The 20,681-nt window shown below is 36.3% G+C and overlaps 1 protein-coding gene across 7 annotated transcripts in view; it reads right to left on the reverse strand.

Moving 5' to 3' along the window:
• The window catches only part of DGKB (diacylglycerol kinase beta), a 701,584-nt gene that overhangs the window by 386,806 nt on the left and 294,097 nt on the right, over positions 1–20,681 (reverse strand). For all 7 annotated transcript variants that reach the window (XM_038556980.1, XM_038556977.1, XM_038556978.1 and 4 more), the window contains one exon: positions 16,694–16,854. In XM_038556980.1, the coding sequence (XP_038412908.1) occupies positions 16,694–16,854 (161 nt within the window). The remainder of the gene's footprint in view (positions 1–16,693; positions 16,855–20,681) is intronic.

The following is a 20,681-nucleotide window of genomic DNA, read 5'->3' on the forward strand; positions in this document are numbered from 1 at the left end:
TTTTTAATTTTAACAAATGCAATCAAATTATTCTCCAAAGATTAAATTTACCAATCACAAAATTCCAAATGTGCCTATTTTTTGTACATACTATCAACATCATATATTATCAATCTTTGTGAATTTTAATAGTCTGAAAGACAAAATATGATACCTACTGCATAACTTTGCATTTCCTTGTAAACTAATAACATTTGGAATCTTTTCATCTGACTATTCTTATAATGCTCACAATCTTAGTAGATTTTTTATTAGATGCTTATTTTTTAGTAAGAATTCCTATTTTTGTTTAACCCCATCTTTATTGCTTGTGCTGAAAATACTTTCATTGACGTTTAACTGTTAATGAATTTTAACTTTTTTTTTTTAAATGAAAGGTTATGAAAAGTAATTGTAATTTCCTTTGCTTTTATGGGTTTTAAGTTTCCTGTTTGCCTGAGACAGTTTTCTCTTATCCTAAGCAGTACACTTCCATATTTTCTTCTAATATCCATTAAGAGTATTACATCAATTTATAATTTATCTATTTGACGTATATTTCACATGGATATGAAGAGGAATATAATTTATCTTCATTCAGTTAGTAAGCAGTTATGCAACCTAAGTTATTATGCATTTAATTCTTACCCAATGATCTGAAAATTCAACACGAAACAAATATTAAAACCCCTGCAATGTAGCGATATAATTTTTTGATCTAATTTTTTATATTGCCTTGTATTTATCTGTTTTTTGCCACTATATTTTAGTTACAGTAACTTGGTAGTATTTTGTACACAGCAAGAAAACTGGCCATTATAGGATATTAATTGTTATTCAAAAAAATTTATAAAGACAGTATTTCCAATTGTATATTACCATTTATCAAAACAACTTCTAGTAATCTATAAGAATTCTCAGTAGCAATAGACTAAATGTATAAATTAATTAAGGAGACTTGATCTCTTAATAGTATTAAATATTCCCAGGTAGGAACATGAGGTGAATTTTTATTATTCAGGTCTTAGTTTATAATTTTGAATAAAATTAGTTTTCTCCATATAGGCTGGATACTTTTCTTATTAAATATAAATTTTGCAAAAATAAAAAATAAAATAAAATATAAATTTTGCTATTTTATAGTTATCTGATATTTTAAACTAAATTATGTTTTTGACTAAATTGTATTTATATTAATATATTAACTGGTAATTTCCTAAAGGACAGCTACATGGTCATATTTTTGTACCTTTATCTAGTATTTGGCACCCTATATTGATTTACTAATTTTTAGTTTATGCATGTCTACTATATCACCATATAACTTTTAAATAATAGTAATCTTGTCTCTTACTTTTCAACATGTATAACTTTTTAAAATTTGTTTACATTAAATTAGCTCACTTTTCTAAAAGTGTTAACTAAGTAGTGATAGAAAAATTCCTAAAGTGCACCTGGGTGGCTTAGTCAGTTAAGTGTCTGCCTACAGCTCAGGTCATGATCCCAGGGTCCCGAGAGGGGGTCCCAAGTTGGGTTTCCCACTCGGGGAGACTGCTTCTCCCTCTCCGTCCTGTACTACTCGTGTTCTTTCTCTCTCAAATAAATAAATATGAAATCTTTAAAAGGAAAAAAAAAGGAAAAATCCTGTATTCTTCTTGATTTTATTTGGAATGCCTTTAGTATGCCCCTATTAATATGATATTAACTATTAATCTGTAGAAAAGGTTTTACATATTGTCAAGTTTTTAATCATGAAAAATGACAAACCTGGTTTTTCCTTAAATTAAATAATTATGCTAATATTTATCCATTTGGCTTTCTTAAAATCTTAGTCAATAGATTTTAGTCATTAAATATAATACTTAAATTTATTTGCTAATTATGTTGTTTGTAACTGTAGCATTTATATTCACATGTATATTTTCTTTTTTGGGGTTGTTTATGAAGTACTGATATTGAGATTTGCAAGCTATGTAAAATGAATGAGAAAATATTCCATTTTAATATCTTTATTTTTTTAAGATTTTAATTTAGTTATTTGAGAGAGAAAGCATGTGAATGGAGGGGAGGAAGAGGGAAAGAATCTCAAGCTGACTCCCTGCTGAGCATGGAGTCCTACCACAGGGCTTTTGTTGTCACCACCCTGAGATCATGACCTCAGCCAAAACCAAGAGTCGGATGTTTAACCAACTGAGCCACCTAGACATCCTCATTTTAGTATATATTCTGAAATAACTTATAACTTATAATAATTGTTTCCTGTGCAAGATCATCTTAAATGGCAACAGTACTACTAAAGCAGTTATTTTACTACATTTTACTTTTTTGTCTTTGTCTACATTTTTAGAGCTGGGGGTTTCTCAAAGCATGATCCTAGAAATGCAATACTGGGAACATCTGGGAACCTGTTAGAACCATAAATTCTTGGGCTCCATCTCAGACCTAATGAAATAGAAAGACAGGGTATAATGCTCATAGCTCAAAGCAAGCCTTTCAGCTGATTCTAATATATACTTAAGTTTGACAACTACTAACTAGCTTAGATTTGCTACTCTTTTCAGCAAATTTCAGATATTTGTATTTGAATGCAAAATATTCAATTTCTTGCATATGATAAAGTTTAATGACATAAAGATGAAAATCACATACTCTTACAATTATTTAAATATTTTCCATAGTTGTAGTTATATCTTCAAACTTTTATGCTGTGTATTTAATTTCTTTCTGTTAAAAAAAAAAAAACAAAAAAAAAAAACATCAACATATTCTTGGAGAGTAATAGCATCAAGAGACAGAATAAGAGTTTTCAGTTATCAGCCCCCAGCCCCACACCTGCCCCCAGAACACTGAAAATGACAACCACTGATAGAGGAGTACCTTTGTGGGAGTCAGTCCAGTGAAGTTTTGGCACAACAGCAGAGCAAAAAATCCGAAAATAGAGGGAGGAGGGCAAGAAGAACAATTGACTTCATCCGCACTCCCCTCCCCCAAGAACCAACAGCGAGGACCCTCAGCAGGGAGATTTCTCTCACCAGAGAGTGTTAGTGAGGGTGCAGTTTCCCCAGCCTTGCCCCCACTGCAGGACACGCCACTTCTTTTTTGCCTCACCCAGAATACTGAGAGCATTGGCCCAGCTGGCTGGTGATGGAGGCTGGGAGCAGGAAGGAGAGGCAAGGCCTCAGAGCCAAAATGCACTTGGAACTCAGCAGAAAAGTATGGAACCTTCAAAGCACGGACACATCAGGCCTGCCCACAAGCAGTTTGTTAAACCTCAACTGGGGAAACCCCAAGTGGCCCAAGGCGCACCCACAACACCTTGTCCCAACAGCACTCCCCCCGGGAGCTTGCTCTTGTGTGGGGACTGGATGGGGGCCGGGGCGGAGGCGGGGTAGGGAGCCTGGCCCACCAGTCCCTGAGCATGTGCAGACTGCCAGGTCAACTCTGCAGTATTACAGGAAGGCACACAAATTTCAGGATTCCAGGGCACTGCTCTAGGGAAAACACACAGAAGCCTCTCAATAGCCAGCCAGGATTTGCAGATGGAGAGAAGGCCTACAATCAAGAATTAGCTCCCTCTCCCCACCCCAACATGTGGGGACTGGGCCATCTATAGAAAAGCTCTGAGAGAGTCTTAGACTCCCTAACTGGGGTGCCTGAAGACAGTGAGTAGAGAGTGGAGCTGACTTCTTCAAGTGTAGTCTGGGGTTTGGGAAGCAGCCATGTATACTCTTAGCAGAGGTCTGGGAGTGGCCCTGCCTGCTCCGGACACTGAGGGGGACATGCCCATCCAGTCCACAGGCCCACAGGCCAGCATGCCAACATCCCTCAACTGAGGATACTGAAAAGCAGCCCTGTAATTCAGTTCTAGTCCCTCTCAGCTATGACTTTTTGGTAAACCTGCATGTTTGTAGTTCCACATTTTGAGGTTTACACTTACCAAGAATGATTTTTGTTGTTTCCAACACTGTTTATACCAATTTTCGTTTTTTATTATAATTACATAATTTAATCGCATGCTATATAAAAGGCAAAATATGATTACAGGCAGAAAATGATTTTGTTCTATATAAAAATGAAGATGTGGGTAGATTTGATATAAATGCAATGCTGAAACTGCTGTAGAATTATATAATCTTTGCTAGAAAATTACCTGCAAGAAAAATCATTAAAAAGCATTTAACTATTGTAAAAATCTAGACGGATCTTATACTCAGATTGCATTTTAAGTGTCTTTTGGATTTTTATTCCACATAAAAGAAACTACAAATGGAAATTTTGGATGGATTAGTATGGAATGTGACTTACAAAGGACCGACGTTGTAGAACTCCAGATCCATATTCAAAGAAATGATATTAGCCTGGCCTATGAGGGAAGATTGGCTAATTCAATCATATTTATTATAAGTTTTAAGTTAAAATATTTAAAATACTATGCATCATTTTTATGACACTTTACCTTTCTGTTAAATGTGTAGAAGAGCTCCTGTTGTACTTAAATTGGACTACTTCATTTCCTCATTATAATTATTAAATCACTTAATGGTCCCTTTTGGTTCCAAGACAAACACCACACTTTGGCTTCCAAGAGTCTTCAAGACATGGCAGCAGCCACCTCTGCTACAGCCCTTTTTTGTCATTCACCTCTACCTTCCTCACTATGTTTTGGCACACAGACCTTTCAGGTCTTTGAACACATCAAGTTTTTCTCACCTCAATCTCTTCACTTATAGTTACACCTGCTTGCTGCTCTGTCCATCTCTTTAGTGGCCAGCTCACTTGTGTATTCCTCAGATGTTTTCTTAAATGCATCTTCTTTTCTAGTCTTTCCCTGGCCATGAGATCTAAAGTTGTCCTTATTCTAGCTCATAATAACTTAGTTTTCTTTCACTGAATTTATCATAATTCTGAAAACAAAATCTGTATTTGTGCATTTGTTTTTTAAGGCTTCTCTCTACCGTTAAACTCTCAAGTTCTAATAATGAAGTGATCTCTTCAACTCATTCCTGTAATTCCTGACCAAAAAAAAGGGGTGGGGGGCTTAGTTTTGTTTATTAATTAAACAAATGAAGAATCAACTATGAGGATAAAAGTAATGGCATATGTGATATGGTGGTGATGCAGCGTGTGGACAGTTTTCTTCCTGGGATTTTTGAGATTATCTATAGTTTTTTCAAGTGCAAAATCAGGATGGTTTTTATTAATACCAGTTGCTTTTTATTAATTTCTATAATCTGTGCTTCTAATTTCCAGCTATTCGGCCTTTCGTGACAATTCTCTCTCACCTTACTATTAATGCAAAGTTAGCGATTACAAAGATTTCTTCTATCTAGTTCACTGCCAATCCTCAAACAGTATTTGGCACATAGTAGGTGCTTTAAAATTATGCTGTTATTGAAGGACAACCACTGTACAAGAATATCTATTTTCAGAGTTAATTATGATTTGAAGATTATTTCCAATTGTTTTGGCTAATATTGAAAAGTATTACACAAAAGGAATTAGCAGAAATGGGCTGGTTATTTACCAATTTCCCTTTTCTTCCTAGCCAGACAGAGTTCCTTCCCCAGCTTCCTTAAAATTAGGCACAGCTAAATGATTAAAATATAACCAAGGGGTTATGAATGGAACATTTTCCAGACCTGGCCCATAAATATCCTCTTCCTACAACCTACTCTTTCTTTGTCACTCAGTTTTTGACTAGATAGGGTGCTGAGTAGTTACAGTGTGGTGCCACAAGATGGAAGGAGCCTGGGTCACTGACTGGCCAAATGGACTAGAACCTCGCCCCAAATATTAACCTGTGCTGTTGTATTATGTGAGGGAAGAACTAATTTTTAATTGTCAGACCACTGATATTTTGGGATTGTTTGTGCCAATACTCAACCCACTCTAATACAAGGGGTATATAATAATGTATATGAAGAAAATATTTATGTCTTTCCATCATAGGTTTTTCTAAAAATTTGAAGCAGTGTGTAAAGTGTAAAACACTTAAATAATAAATAAATAAATGGAGGGAATAAATGGAGGGTCAATAAATGGAGGGAAATAGTTGAAATAATGGAAACCATGACAGTATTGTCAAACTTTGAGATCACCTTGTAACTATCAGGTAGTGAGGTTCCAAGAGCTAATTTCAAGTACAAAGTGTATGCCATCTTAATCTTTCCCATTCTGGCAATAACAAAAAGTTGAAATGTCCCCTCATCTTTTCCATACTCTAATTCCACACTTCTTATATATTCAGGAATAGCTTGAGATAAATAATTCATTTCATTTTATTGTTTTTTGGATTTACTGATTGAGGCAGAAATACAAGTTGCTAAATAGAAGGAGGCCTTACTGAATGGCAGCCAACACTTGAACTCTTTGATTGCTCTGATTGTAACCCTGAGTGTTGAGTCTTTGGCCCACTGGGAAGCCAGTCCCAGGGAGGGATGACTAAATACCCCTCCTTCTGATGTTTTACTCACTGAAAGAGTCTCCAAATCAAATGAAACAAGACCATTTTAAAATAAGCTCAATTAAAATCCATATTATTTATTTAGTTCTGGTTTACTTCAAAATCATAAATATATTTTATTATATATTATTTTATTAGGTTCTAAAGTTTGCATTTCAAATTTAATACTTTAATATATCTTGTGATTACATATGTAATGTAAAGTAGAGTTCTAACAAAATTTTCTCTTCCTGGGAAACTAATTTTTAAACATTAAGCAATTTGCAATCTAAACTAAGCAATCTATGATTTTTCCAGTGAATCTTGTGCCACATTTATACTGATTTCAGTTATGTGTCTCTCTACTCTAATTCATTCATCTCTTCATTTCATGATACCATTCTATTTTCATTTCCAATCCACTTGTGACATGTCTAATTTGGTAAAACAGTTCTCCAACTTCTTTTTATTAAAATTGACTTTCTTTGTCATATGCATTTAGAGTAAATTTTTCAAGTTTGTCATAAAATCCAGCTCTACATTAGTTATAGGTTAAATGTGTAAATTAATTTATATATTATATTAAGCTATCTCACCTAAGAATAGGAAATGTCTCTGTTCTGATCCCTTATGTCTCTGTAGAGAGTTATAACATTTTGTATATGTAGCTCTTGGATATTCTTTATTAATTCTTAGATATTTTAAGTTTTTTATTGCTGTTTTTAGAAATCCATTGATTATTATTGCAATAATGGGATACCATTGAATATTTAAGCTGTCTTTATATTTGGCATTTTTGCTATTCTTCATATGTAATCCTAATATATTTTAAATTAGGATATCACATTTTGTATTTATGGGTTTTATCTTTTGTTTTTCTGGTGTTTTTCACTCTACATTGTTTGTTTGCAATTCTCTTTACAATAATTTTATGAAATCAATTTTGCAATAGACCTGGATCAAGTCTTTTCAATAACCCAGTATTTGGTTTTGCCAACATTCTCTATTTTTTCTTATTCTTTGCTATATTTCCCACCTTATTTTTATTAGTTACCCCTCTCATTTCTTTGGGTTTTAGCTATTTCTCCTTTTTCAACAACTTGAGTTCTGCATTTATTACATCTCTTTCTTTATATCAGTTTCTCAACTCAGCACTATTGAAATTTTGAGCTATATAATTTTTTCTTGTGTGTTTAGGGGCTTGCTTTGTGTACTGGGAGTGTTAGCAGCCTCTATCCACGAGCTGCCAGTAGCAATCCCCTTTCAGTCATGACAATCAAATGTATGTGCAAACATTGCAAGTATCTCCTGTGAGGGGGGAAGAATTATCTGCTGTGGGGACCACTGGAAACTGACTAAAAGCTTACAAAATTTGAAATGTTCAATCAAGAAAATCTACGAAACCTCAGGGTAGGACAAGCCATGAAAGCAAGCACCTTCACTGTCAGGGAAACTGATTTGATTTGGAGTGGAAAGTAGAAAAACTCCATGACCCAGAGAGTTATCTAAAACAAGAGCAATCTCAGTGGCAAATGGATAAGGAAAGCCAGTGTCACAGCTTGCCTGAGTCTGCAAAACTGATTAAGGCAAACAACTAACTTTCCAACTAGCCAGAAATTCCATAGATCTTGGGAATGAGATAGCCATAATGGGCCTTGATAATTTACTACATATTCCTGGCTGTCTAAAAGGTTATATGTGTGTGCAAGGCTGCACACCTGTTCAGAAAAGACCAAAATGGGTCCTAATAGTCTATACATGTTTGGCTTAAGTGTGAATTCTTATACATGAGCAAAAGAGACAAAATAAGGGTCAGCCCATATTAAAAGCTGAATGCTTAAAGTTTTTGGGTATTCAACAATGAACACACAGATCCAGTGGCAAAGGGAGGAAGACGTACTGGCTCAAACTTACTGAGCACAAACAGATCAATCATGCTAACACAGGGGTGATCCCTAGGAGGCCAGGATTAAGATAAAAACAAGAATTAAAAAGACAAAAAAAAGCAAAACTGAGGGGGGAGGAGCAAGATGGCGGAAGAGTAGGGTCTCCAAATCACCTGTCTCCACCAAACTACCTAGAAAACCTTCAAATTATCCTGAAAATCTATGAATTCGGCCTGAGATTTAAAGAGAGACCAGCTGGAATGCTACAGTGAGAAGAGTTCGCGCATCTATCAAGGTAGGAAGACGGGGAAAAAGAAATAAAGGAACAAAGGCCTCCAAGGGGGAGGGGCCCCGCGAGGAGCCGGGCTGAGGCCGGGGCGAGGGTCCCCAGGACAGGAGAGCCCCGTCCCGGAGACGCAGGAGCTGCACCGACCTTCCCGGGCGGAAAGGGGCTCGCAGGGGGTTGGAGCAGGAACCAGGAGGGCGGGGATGCCCTCGGGCTCCCGGGGACAGTAACAGCAACTGCGCGCCCAGGAGAGTGCGCCGAGCTCCCTAAGGGCTGCAGCGCGCACGGCGGGACCCGGCGGGACCCGGAGCAGCTGGAGGGGCTCGGGCGGCGGCTCCGCGGAGGGGGCTGCAGGGCGGGAGCAGCTCGCAGGGGCTCGAGCGGAGGCTCCGCGGAGGGGGCTGCACCACCGGGAGCGCGAATCCACCAGCGCAGGCTCCGGAGCACAGGGCGCCGGGACACAGCCCAGGATCCGGCCTCCCCCGGGACCCGGGAGGGCCCAGGACAGCGAGGACGCTCCTGCCCCAGCTGAGCAGATCAGCGGCCCCGCCCAGAGCCTCCAGGCCCTGCAGACGGAGACCTCCGGAGTTCCTGCCGGAGCTGAATCCAGGTTTCCAGAGCGGCCCCGCCACTGGGGCTGTTCCTCCTGCGGCCTCAGGGGGTAAACAACCCCCACCGAGCCCTGCACCAGGCAGGGGCACAGCAGCTCCCCCAACTGCTAACACCTGAAAATCAGCACAGCAGGCCCCTCCCCCAGAACACCAGCTAGACGGACAACTTCCAGGAGAAGCCAAGGGACTTAAAGTACACAGAATCAGAAGATACTCCCCGGTGGTTCTTTTTTTTGTTTGTTTGTTTTTGTTTTTGTTTTTGTTTTGTTTTGCTTTTTGATTTCCTTCCCCCACCACCTTTTTTTCTCCTTTCTTTTTCTTTCTCTTTTTCTTCTTTTTTTTTTTTTTTTTTTTCGTTTTTTTTTTCTTTTTCTTCCCTTTTTTTTCTCTTTCTCTTTTCTTTCCTTCTTTCTCTCCTCTCTTTTTCTCTTTTTCCCAATACAACTTGCTTTTGGCCACTCTGCACTGAGCAAAATGACTAGAAGGAAAACATCACCTCAAAAGAAAGAATCAGAAACAGTCCTCTCTCCCACAGAGTTACAAAATCTGGATTACAATTCAATGTCAGAAAGCCAATTCTGAAGCACTATTATACAGCTACTGGTGGCTCTAGAAAAAAGTATAAAGGACTCAAGAGACTTCATGACTGCAGAATTTAGAGCTAATCAGGCAGAAATTAAAAATCAATTGAATGAGATGCAATCCAAACTAGAAGTCCTAACGACGAGGGTTAACGAGGTGGAAGAACGAGTGAGTGACCTAGAAGACAAGTTGATAGCAAAGAGGGAAACTGAGGAAAAAAGAGACAAACAATTAAAAGACCATGAAGATAGATTAAGGGAAATAAACGACAGCCTGAGGAAGAAAAACCTACGTTTAATTGGGGTTCCCGAGGGCGCCGAAAGGGCCAGAGGGCCAGAATATGTATTTGAACAAATTCTAGCTGAAAACTTTCCTAATCTGGGAAGGGAAACAGGCATTCAGATCCAGGAAATAGAGAGATCCCCCCCTAAAATCAATAAAAACCGTTCAACACCTCGACATTTAATTGTGAAGCTTGCAAATTCCAAAGATAAAGAGAAGATCCTTAAAGCAGCAAGAGACAAGAAATCCCTGACTTTTATGGGGAGGAGTATTAGGGTAACAGCAGACCTCTCCACAGAGACCTGGCAGGCCAGAAAGGGCTGGCAGGATATATTCAGGGTCCTAAATGAGAAGAACATGCAACCAAGAATACTTTATCCAGCAAGGCTCTCATTCAAAATGGAAGGAGAGATAAAGAGCTTCCAAGACAGGCAGCAACTGAAAGAATATGTGACCTCCAAACCAGCTCTGCAAGAAATTTTAAGGGGGCCTCTTAAAATTCCCCTTTAAGAAGAAGTTCAGTGGAACAGTCCACAAAAACAAAGACTGAATAGATATCATGATGACACTAAACTCATATCTCTCAATAGTAACTCTGAATGTGAACGGGCTTAATGACCCCATCAAAAGGCGCAGGGTTTCAGACTGGATAAAAAAGCAGGACCCATCTATTTGCTGTCTACAAGAGACTCATTTTAGACAGAAGGACACCTACAGCCTGAAAATAAAAGGTTGGAGAACCATTTACCATTCGAATGGTCCTCAAAAGAAAGCAGGGGTAGCCATCCTTATATCAGATAAACTAAAATTTACCCCAAAGACTGTAGTGAGAGATGAAGAGGGACACTATATCATACTTAAAGGATCTATTCAACAAGAGGACTTAACAATCCTCAATATATATGCTCCGAATGTGGGAGCTGCCAAATATATAAATCAATTATTAACCAAAGTGAAGAAATACTTAGATAATAATACACTTATACTTGGTGACTTCAATCTAGCTCTTTCTATACTCGATAGGTCTTCTAAGCAAAACATCTCCAAAGAAACGAGAGCTTTAAATGATACACTGGACCAGATGGATTTCACAGACATCTACAGAACTTTACATCCAAACTCAACTGAATACACATTCTTCTCAAGCGCACATGGAACTTTCTCCAGAATAGACCACATATTGGGTCACAAATCGGGTCTGAACCGATACCAAAAGATTGGGATTGTCCCCTGCATATTCTCGGACCATAATGCCTTGAAATTAGAACTAAATCCCAACAAGAAGTTTGGAAGGACCTCAAACACGTGGAGGTTAAGGACCATCCTGCTAAAAGATAAAAGGGTCAACCAGGAAATTAAGGAAGAATTAAAAAGATTCATGGAAACTAATGAGAATGAAGATACAACCGTTCAAAATCTTTGGGATGCAGCAAAAGCAGTCCTAAGGGGGAAATACATCGCAATACAAGCATCCATTCAAAAACTGGAAAGAACTCAAATACAAAAGCAAACCTTACACATAAAGGAGCTAGAGAAAAAACAGCAAATAGATCCTACACCCAAGAGAAGAAGGGAGTTAATAAAGATTCGAGCAGAACTCAACGAAATCGAGACCAGAAGAACTGTGGAACAGATCAACAGAACCAGGAGTTGGTTCTTTGAAAGAATTAATAAGATAGATAAACCATTAGCCAGCCTTATTAAAAAGAAGAGAGAGAAGACTCAAATTAATAAAATCATGAATGAGAAAGGAGAGATCACTACCAACACCAAGGAAATACAAACGATTTTAAAAACATATTATGAACAGCTATACGCCAATAAATTAGGCAATCTAGAAGAAATGGACGCATTCCTGGAAAGCCACAAACTACCAAAACTGGAACAGGAAGAAATAGAAAACCTGAACAGGCCAATAACCAGGGAGGAAATTGAAGCAGTCATCAAAAACCTCCCAAGACACAAGAGTCCAGGGCCAGATGGCTTCCCAGGAGAATTTTATCAAACGTTTAAAGAAGAAATCATACCTATTCTCCTAAAGCTGTTTGGAAAGATAGAAAGAGATGGAGTACTTCCAAATTCGTTCTATGAAGCCAGCATCACCTTAATTCCAAAGCCAGACAAAGACCCCGCCAAAAAGGAGAATTACAGACCAATATCCCTGATGAACATGGATGCAAAAATTCTCAACAAGATACTGGCCAATAGGATCCAACAGTACATTAAGAAAATTATTCACCATGACCAAGTAGGATTTATCCCTGGGACACAAGGCTGGTTCAACACCCGTAAAACAATCAATGTGATTCATCATATCAGCAAGAGAAAAACCAAGAACCATATGATCCTCTCATTGGATGCAGAGAAAGCATTTGACAAAATACAGCATCCATTCCTGATCAAAACTCTTCAGAGTGTAGGGATAGAGGGAACATTCCTCGACATCTTAAAAGCCATCTATGAAAAGCCCACAGCAAATATCATTCTCAATGGGGAAGCACTGGGAGCCTTTCCCCTAAGATCAGGAACAAGACAGGGATGTCCACTCTCACCACTGCTATTCAACATAGTACTGGAAGTCCTAGCCTCAGCAATCAGACAACAAAAAGACATTAAAGGCATTCAAATTGGCAAAGAAGAAGTCAAACTCTCCCTCTTTGCCGATGACATGATACTCTACATAGAAAACCCAAAAGTCTCCACCCCAAGATTGCTAGAACTCATACAGCAATTCGGTAGCGTGGCAGGATACAAAATCAATGCCCAGAAGTCAGTGGCATTTCTATACACAAACAATGAGACTGAAGAAAGAGAAATTAAGGAGTCAATCCCATTTACAATTGCACCCAAAAGCATAAGATACCTAGGAATAAACCTCACCAAAGATGTAAAGGATCTATACCCTCAAAACTATAGAACACTTCTGAAAGAAATTGAGGAAGACACAAAGAGATGGAAAAATATTCCATGCTCATGGATTGGCAGAATTAATATTGTGAAAATGTCAATGTTACCCAGGGCAATATACACGTTTAATGCAATCCCTATCAAAATACCATGGACTTTCTTCAGAGAGTTAGAACAAATTATTTTAAGATTTGTGTGGAATCAGAAAAGACCCCGAATAGCCAGGGGAATTTTAAAAAAGAAAACCATATCTGGGGGCATCACAATGCCAGATTTCAGGTTGTACTACAAAGCTGTGGTCATCAAGACAGTGTGGTACTGGCACAAAAACAGACACATAGATCAGTGGAACAGAATAGAGAATCCAGAAGTGGACCCTGAACTTTATGGGCAACTAATATTCGATAAAGGAGGAAAGACTATCCATTGGAAGAAAGACAGTCTCTTCAATAAATGGTGCTGGGAAAATTGGACATCCACATGCAGAAGAATGAAACTAGACCACTCTCTTTCACCATACACAAAGATAAACTCAAAATGGATGAAAGATCTAAATGTGAGACAAGATTCCATCAAAATCCTAGAGAAGAACACAGGCAACACCCTTTTTGAACTCGGCCATAGTAACTTCTTGCAAGATACATCCACGAAGGCAAAAGAAACAAAAGCAAAAATGAACTATTGGGACTTCATCAAGATAAGAAGCTTTTGCACAGCAAAGGATACAGTCAACAAAACTCAAAGACAACCTACAGAATGGGAGAAGATATTTGCAAATGACATATCAGATAAAGGGCTAGTTTCCAAGATCTATAAAGAACTTATTAAACTCAACAGCAAAGAAACAAACAATCCAATCATGAAATGGGCAAAAGACATGAACAGAAATCTCACAGAGGAAGACATAGACATGGCCAACATGCATATGAGAAAATGCTCTGCATCACTTGCCATCAGGGAAATACAAATCAAAACTACAATGAGATACCACCTCACACCAGTGAGAATGGGGAAAATTAACAAGGCAGGAAACAACAAATGTTGGAGAGGATGCGGAGAAAAGGGAACCCTCTTACACTGTTGGTGGGAATGTGAACTGGTGCAGCCACTCTGGAAAACTGTGTGGAGGTTCCTCAAACAGTTAAAAATATACCTGCCCTACGACCCAGCAATTGCACTGTTGGGGATTTACCCCAAAGATACAAATGCAATGAAACACCGGGACACCTGCACCCCGATGTTTCTAGCAGCAATGGCCACGATAGCCAAACTGTGGAAGGAGCCTCGGTGTCCAACGAAAGATGAATGGATAAAGAAGATGTGGTTTATGTATACAATGGAATATTACTCAGCTATTAGAAATGACAAATACCCACCATTTGCTTCAACGTGGATGGAACTGGAGGGTATTATGCTGAGTGAAGTAAGTCAGTCGGAGAAGGACAAACATTATATGTTCTCATTCATTTGGGGAATATAAATAATAGTGAAAGGGAAAATAAGGGAAGGGAGAAGAAATGGGTGGGAAATATCAGAAAGGGAGACAGAACGTAAAGACTGCTAACTCTGGGAAACGAACTAGGGGTGGTAGAAGGGGAGGAGGGCGGGGGGTGGGAGTGAATGGGTGACGGGCACTGGGTGTTATTCTGTATGTTAGTAAATTGAACACCAATAAAAAAAAAAAAATTTGAAAAAAAAAAAAAAAAAAAAAAAGCAAAACTGAGTTAACAGTACCCATATACTCCAGGAGAGAAAGGCTCCACATAATTAGTGTCCACAAGTCACTTAGCAAACACAGAGACGACCATAACCACTGTAAGTGGATCCAAATCCAAATTCTTACAATAAATTATATAAAATATCTAGTTCTCAACAAAAAAATTAGCAGACATACAGAGGGATTCCAAACTGTGGCACATACATTGCAGAAAAATTGTCTTAGATGTGGTTCAGATATTATTAAACTCTCTGACAAGTTTCAGATGTTGAACTTAGCAGACAAAAACTTCACAAAAGCTATTTTAAACATGTCAAAAGAACTAGATTATGAACAAAGGAAAATATAATAATAATGGCTCTTTAAATAGAAAATACTAATTAAAAATCTAGAAATTATAAAAAGAGGACCAACTGGAAATTATGGAGTTAAAAAGTATATTAACCAAAACAAACACACATTAAATACACTAAAGGGACCCAAGAGAATGGCATTATTTATAATATTCAAAGACTCAAAACAATCTAAATGTCCATTAACCAGTGAATGGCTAAACAATATGTGATATGTCCACATAGTGGGATACTACTTATCATTAAAAGAGAATACAGTATTCACACAGTTCATATGGGTGACTTCAAAAATATTATGTGAAGTGAAATAAGCCAGATGTAAAAGACTATATGATATACGTATAATTTCTTATATGAAATATCCACAAAAGGTAGAACTTAGAAGAAAGATTAGTTGTTGCTAAGAGCTGAGGGAAGAAGCCAGAATCGACTACAGATGGGCATGAGTATTCTTGTTTAGGTAATGAAAATCCTCTGAAATTGGCTGTATTTAGTAAAATTGTTGAAAGGTTTACTTTAAAGGGTGAATTAGGTTGTATGTAAGTTACATGACAGTAAAGCTGTTAAAAACATTATTATGCATATTTATATAAAAAATAATAGGAGGGCTTTTATAGATCAAATACATTACATTTTTCTTGAAAATAATAGTAACTGTCATAGTACTCGTAATGACTGTATATTTAGCCTGAATTTTGTATGATTATTTAAGGCTCTTTAAATATATAAACACATTATTTATAGCAATGAGAGAAAAAATTATACCATCATGATACAGATAAGTAAATGGACACTTAGAAAAAATACTGCTAAAGGATCATTGCTCAGGTAGCTTGACATCCTAAATTCATGGATTCACTCAATGCCTTTTATAATCTACTAGTGGTGTGTGTGTGTGTGCATGATAGAGAAAGAGATGAGATTAATATTGACTGCTTCTGTTAAATGGAATATAATTTTTTACACAATATATTTTAAGAATTCATAACTACCAGGTAATATACGTACACGTATATACACATATATATGTATGCACATGTATAAAATCACTGTTAAAATAGTTAATTACTTAAGGATTAAAACTACAGTAACTATTTTAATTGCCAAATGATATTTTGCTTACAGTCTAAGATTTTTCAAGAAATTAAGTAAAAAAGTTAGCCCTTTAACTTATTAACCACTTGAAAGTCAGAGTAGCATTTTTCATAGACTTCAGACCTAAGCATAAATTATAAAATAATGTCTATTTGTAAAAACCTACTAGGTTATAATATTTTAACACATATCTCAAAATAATATAAAATTTGATGCATCAATTTCACATTTTAGCTAATGTGGAGCTTTAGCCTATACTCTAACACATAACTATCTTACAAACCACTCTACCCTTTATTTTAGTAACATGAATAGTCAAATCAATTACAAAGAAAAAGTTTCTTTCCTTTGTTTAACACATGAAAAATTTATCTATTGCTGATTCTCTGACTTTGAATAAATTCATAAGCTTTATTATTGCCCATTAGAAGAGATGTTTGCTGACACAAAAGTCAAATAAATTATTTATAATCAGTAAATCTTCATAGCATAAGAGTTTAAACACAGTGATTATTCTGGACTGGTTAAAAGAACAGTTAGTGTAAAATCTTACCACGCCAATGGAAAAGTAATTATTGATGATACTGTAAGGCACTGGGTCTCCCTTCTCATCTTTGTCATTAGGTATGACTTCAAACTTCCACCTGTCCAACATGATTTCTGTGCTGTTTTCAATGTCTTTTAGGATTTTCATCAGATTCTCACCTTCATAACCTAATTGAAAAAAAATATCTTGAGAAAAAATGTAACAAAATAACAAAAGCTGTATTTATATACATTTTAGAGTGTGTGTATGTCTCATTCTAAAGCCAAACAATGCATTTTAAAACAAACTAACACAGATAAAGAACTATAATCATAAAATCATACAAATATTTTAGTTATAGCTTTAATGCGCAACTCATACCCCTCTCCTGTAGTGCAAATTCTCAGTATAGTCAAATGCCAAATCAGCATCTCCACTGCATATCCCTACAAAACTTTATATCTATGTATTCAAAATGAAATTAATGATCTACTTCCATATCTTCTTCCTGTTAACTCCCTTTCAGACAGGCAACACCCTCTACCTAGTTGCAGAAGTAAAAAGCCTGGATGTGATTTCAGACTTTTCCCTCTTCATCTCTCCCTGGTCCTCACACTTTGCCCTCTAGTGATACAGAAAAATGTTCAGGTTAAGTAGAAGGTCCTTCTCTTTTTCATTTTATGTCATATCATCTCTTATTCTATATCCAGAGTATCTCTTTTCTTTTGGCTGACTTGTTTCTGCTCCTGCTGCAAATTTTATATTTGATAGTACTTTTTTCCAGAAGCCACCCTTCCTACAGTTCCACAGCACGCAGTTCTACAAACTAGCCCTACCTTACAACTAGTACCCTGCCTTAGAGTTTTGTTTTGTTTTGCTTTTATTCATGAGAGACACAGGTGGAAGGAGAATAGGATCCCCACAGGGAGCCTGATGTAGGACTCGATCCCAGGACCCTGGGATCATGCCCTGAGCCAAAGGCAGACATCCAACCACTAAGCCCCCCAGGTGCCCTGCTTAAAGTTATTTGCATCTTTCTCACTACAAGTTTCTTTTCCCAAGTCTGCCCTAGAGTAAATGCTTAACAAATCTAGTTTTAATGAATCTACTGCAGATCATCAACATGGCCTGAAAATAAAGTTATTCCTTAATATTATATTTTCTCTTAAATGTATCTATCTATATAACATTATAATTCAGACTATAGCTTAATCCTGGTTGTGTTATTTAATTTCGCTTTTACCCTCCCTAAATAATGCCTTCCTCTGTAAAAATTTCTGTTTATTGTGAAAATTAAATGAGAAAATGCATAAAAGTTCTCAGTACATGAAGCATAAGAATAGAAAGTTTTCAACCATATAATGATGACATAATTCGAAATACTGTACGAAGTTAAATAATATCTCTTACTCTACACACAGATACATACACAGATTCTTGAATTGATATTTTAAGTTGGGACAATATTTTCATAGATTTTTTTTCTGTGTCCAACTTTGGTCGATATTTTAATAATGTATTCGTTGAACGAGTAAATGCCAGAGGCTATGAGTCCTCATTAGAGGTGTTAGCACACATAACACTGTAAAACTAATTGGGTTAAAAGAAAAAAAAAAAAAAAGAAGAGGCACTGTACTATGCCAACATTCTCTAAGGATAAATAAATTACTTAATGGTGTATTTGTTGAATTAACTATTAGAAGTTCAAGGCACCCAGAATACAGGAGTGCCTATTTAGGCACCCACTATTATCTTTTATCTTACACAGGTAAAATAATTATGTACTAGCTAATACATACAGCAGAGCACAACAAACAATGACTAGACAGATAAAAGTATTAAAAGCACCAAATATTATTTTTTAAAGATGTCATATTGTATTTTTGTAGCATAATTCAAAAACAATGAATATACACAATAATGTGTATAACTATACTCAGTACAAACACTGAATTACTTAAAGTATGAGATTATAACAAAACTTACAAATATCTCACATTTTTAATAGTTCTACCCTCATTCTCAAAGTTTAATTTCTTCTAAGTTTTTAATTTCTTTTAAAAATAATAAATTTTAGCCTCCAAATAAATTTTATATATATTTTCCCCATTGAACTGAATAAAAAGTTAAGTATATTCCCCTCTTTTGCAAATTCTACTAATTAGAAAATAAGTATGATGATTTTCAGACATAAATGAATTTACATATATTAACAGAACAGTATAATATAGCATGGAAGTATGCTACAATATATAACAAAATATAATATGATATCAATATATATACACTCAGCATATACACAAGCAAATAACAGTATTTAAATAAAATTTTAAGTTTGTCCCCAGCTACATCAAGTTAATAGCAGCATAGTTCAGTATAACACTAGAAAAATGTAGGAACAGCAACTGACTGGGAGAGAATAAAGCAGGAATGGATTTAGTGAAAATTAATTACCACAGCTAGATTCTAGTAGTGCCACTCACCTTAAAATCTTTAGCACTGGTTATGTTCTCAAAGTTTTTATGGATTAGCATGAAAGAGGCTAATATCAATCAGCCTTCTAGCCAAATAGAAATGGAAAGAAGTAAGCCATAAATCTATTTTGAGTATCACAACATCTGCAGTTCAGAGCTAATTTCCAAAGGTGACAAATTCCAAATTGCAGTCTCCAATTTAACAAATATTTACACCCTACCTGTTTGCATTTATCTATGTTCAAGTTTGTTAAATACCGATTCATAACTGTAAATAGTATTCCAAAACTCAAGATCATGTATTTTTTTTAAAAGACATGTTAAACTAACTAAATATACAAGTAAAAGCTTATGCCCAGAAAAAAAAAAAATGATGGTGTTTTGCTTCCATTATTTTGATTTAAACCTCTAATCCCTCTAGGCTAAGAAACAAAATAAAAACATAATTAATATTTATTTTCTATGGGATGCCTGGGTGGCTCAGTGGTTGAGCATCTGTCTGCCTTCAGCTCAGGACATGATCCTGGGATCCGGGATGGAGTTCTGCATGGGGGTCTCTGCGGAGAACCTGCTTCTCCCTCTACCTCTGTCTCTTTCTGTGTGCACATCTCATGAATAAATAAATTTAAAAAAAATAATTTCTGTGTAAAGGTATGACGTTATTACCAAATCTATATAAAACGTCATAGAAATTTTTAAAAAGGAAAGCAAGTCACATAAAGGAAAGCAACAATCTAGATTTGTCAATGTATGCTTACACCCTTACTCTTCATGACACATTTTTCCTGCAATAATCTTAAATTTTAGAGAGATTAATTACTGCTAGAAAAATTGAAAAGATCATGTAAATTAAGTATTTGCAAATGCCTTAGGACTTCCTACATTCTTACAGTCTTATATTTTCCCAAACATATCCTTGTAAAAAATAAATTTCAATATATTCCAGTGAATTAAATGATTATTGGTTGAATCAAGACCTTTATAAGCATGATGATAATAGCTACAACTACATAAAGTACTCAGCACAAACACTAGGTAAACAATGTGATCGTTTGGTATAAGAACCTACAAAATAGGCACTATCATTTTTTCAAACTCTAATGAGGAATCTGAAGCACACAGTAAGTAAGCAACTTGCTCAAAGATAGTTGCACACCTGGCAAGAAATAATCACACTTCACAGCATGTTAATTTTTAATAAACTTTACCACATCGCATCTCCATTTTCCTAATCACTAGACTTAAGCATTTTGCAGTCCCCCTTAATACCTTGGTTTCCCCAAAGCCCCTATTCAATCCACCAACAGGATCTACCAGTCCTTCCTTAAAAATAGAACCCCACTTTATCTACCTGCCCCATTCCATTATCACTACCCTGGTCCAGCAACTTTATTCTCTAATCACAAAAACTATAACACAAGTTCTGAGTTGGAAAAGCATGATTCTCTACATTTTCACAATTTCTTAATTTTCTTCAGTTTTTTTATACCTCCCAATTAATTTATTTTTGAAGACATTAATGTCATTGTATCATGCTGTTT

This window comes from Canis lupus, chromosome 14 (genome assembly GCF_011100685.1).
Source record: "Canis lupus familiaris isolate Mischka breed German Shepherd chromosome 14, alternate assembly UU_Cfam_GSD_1.0, whole genome shotgun sequence".
Taxonomy (NCBI): Eukaryota; Metazoa; Chordata; class Mammalia; order Carnivora; family Canidae; genus Canis; species Canis lupus.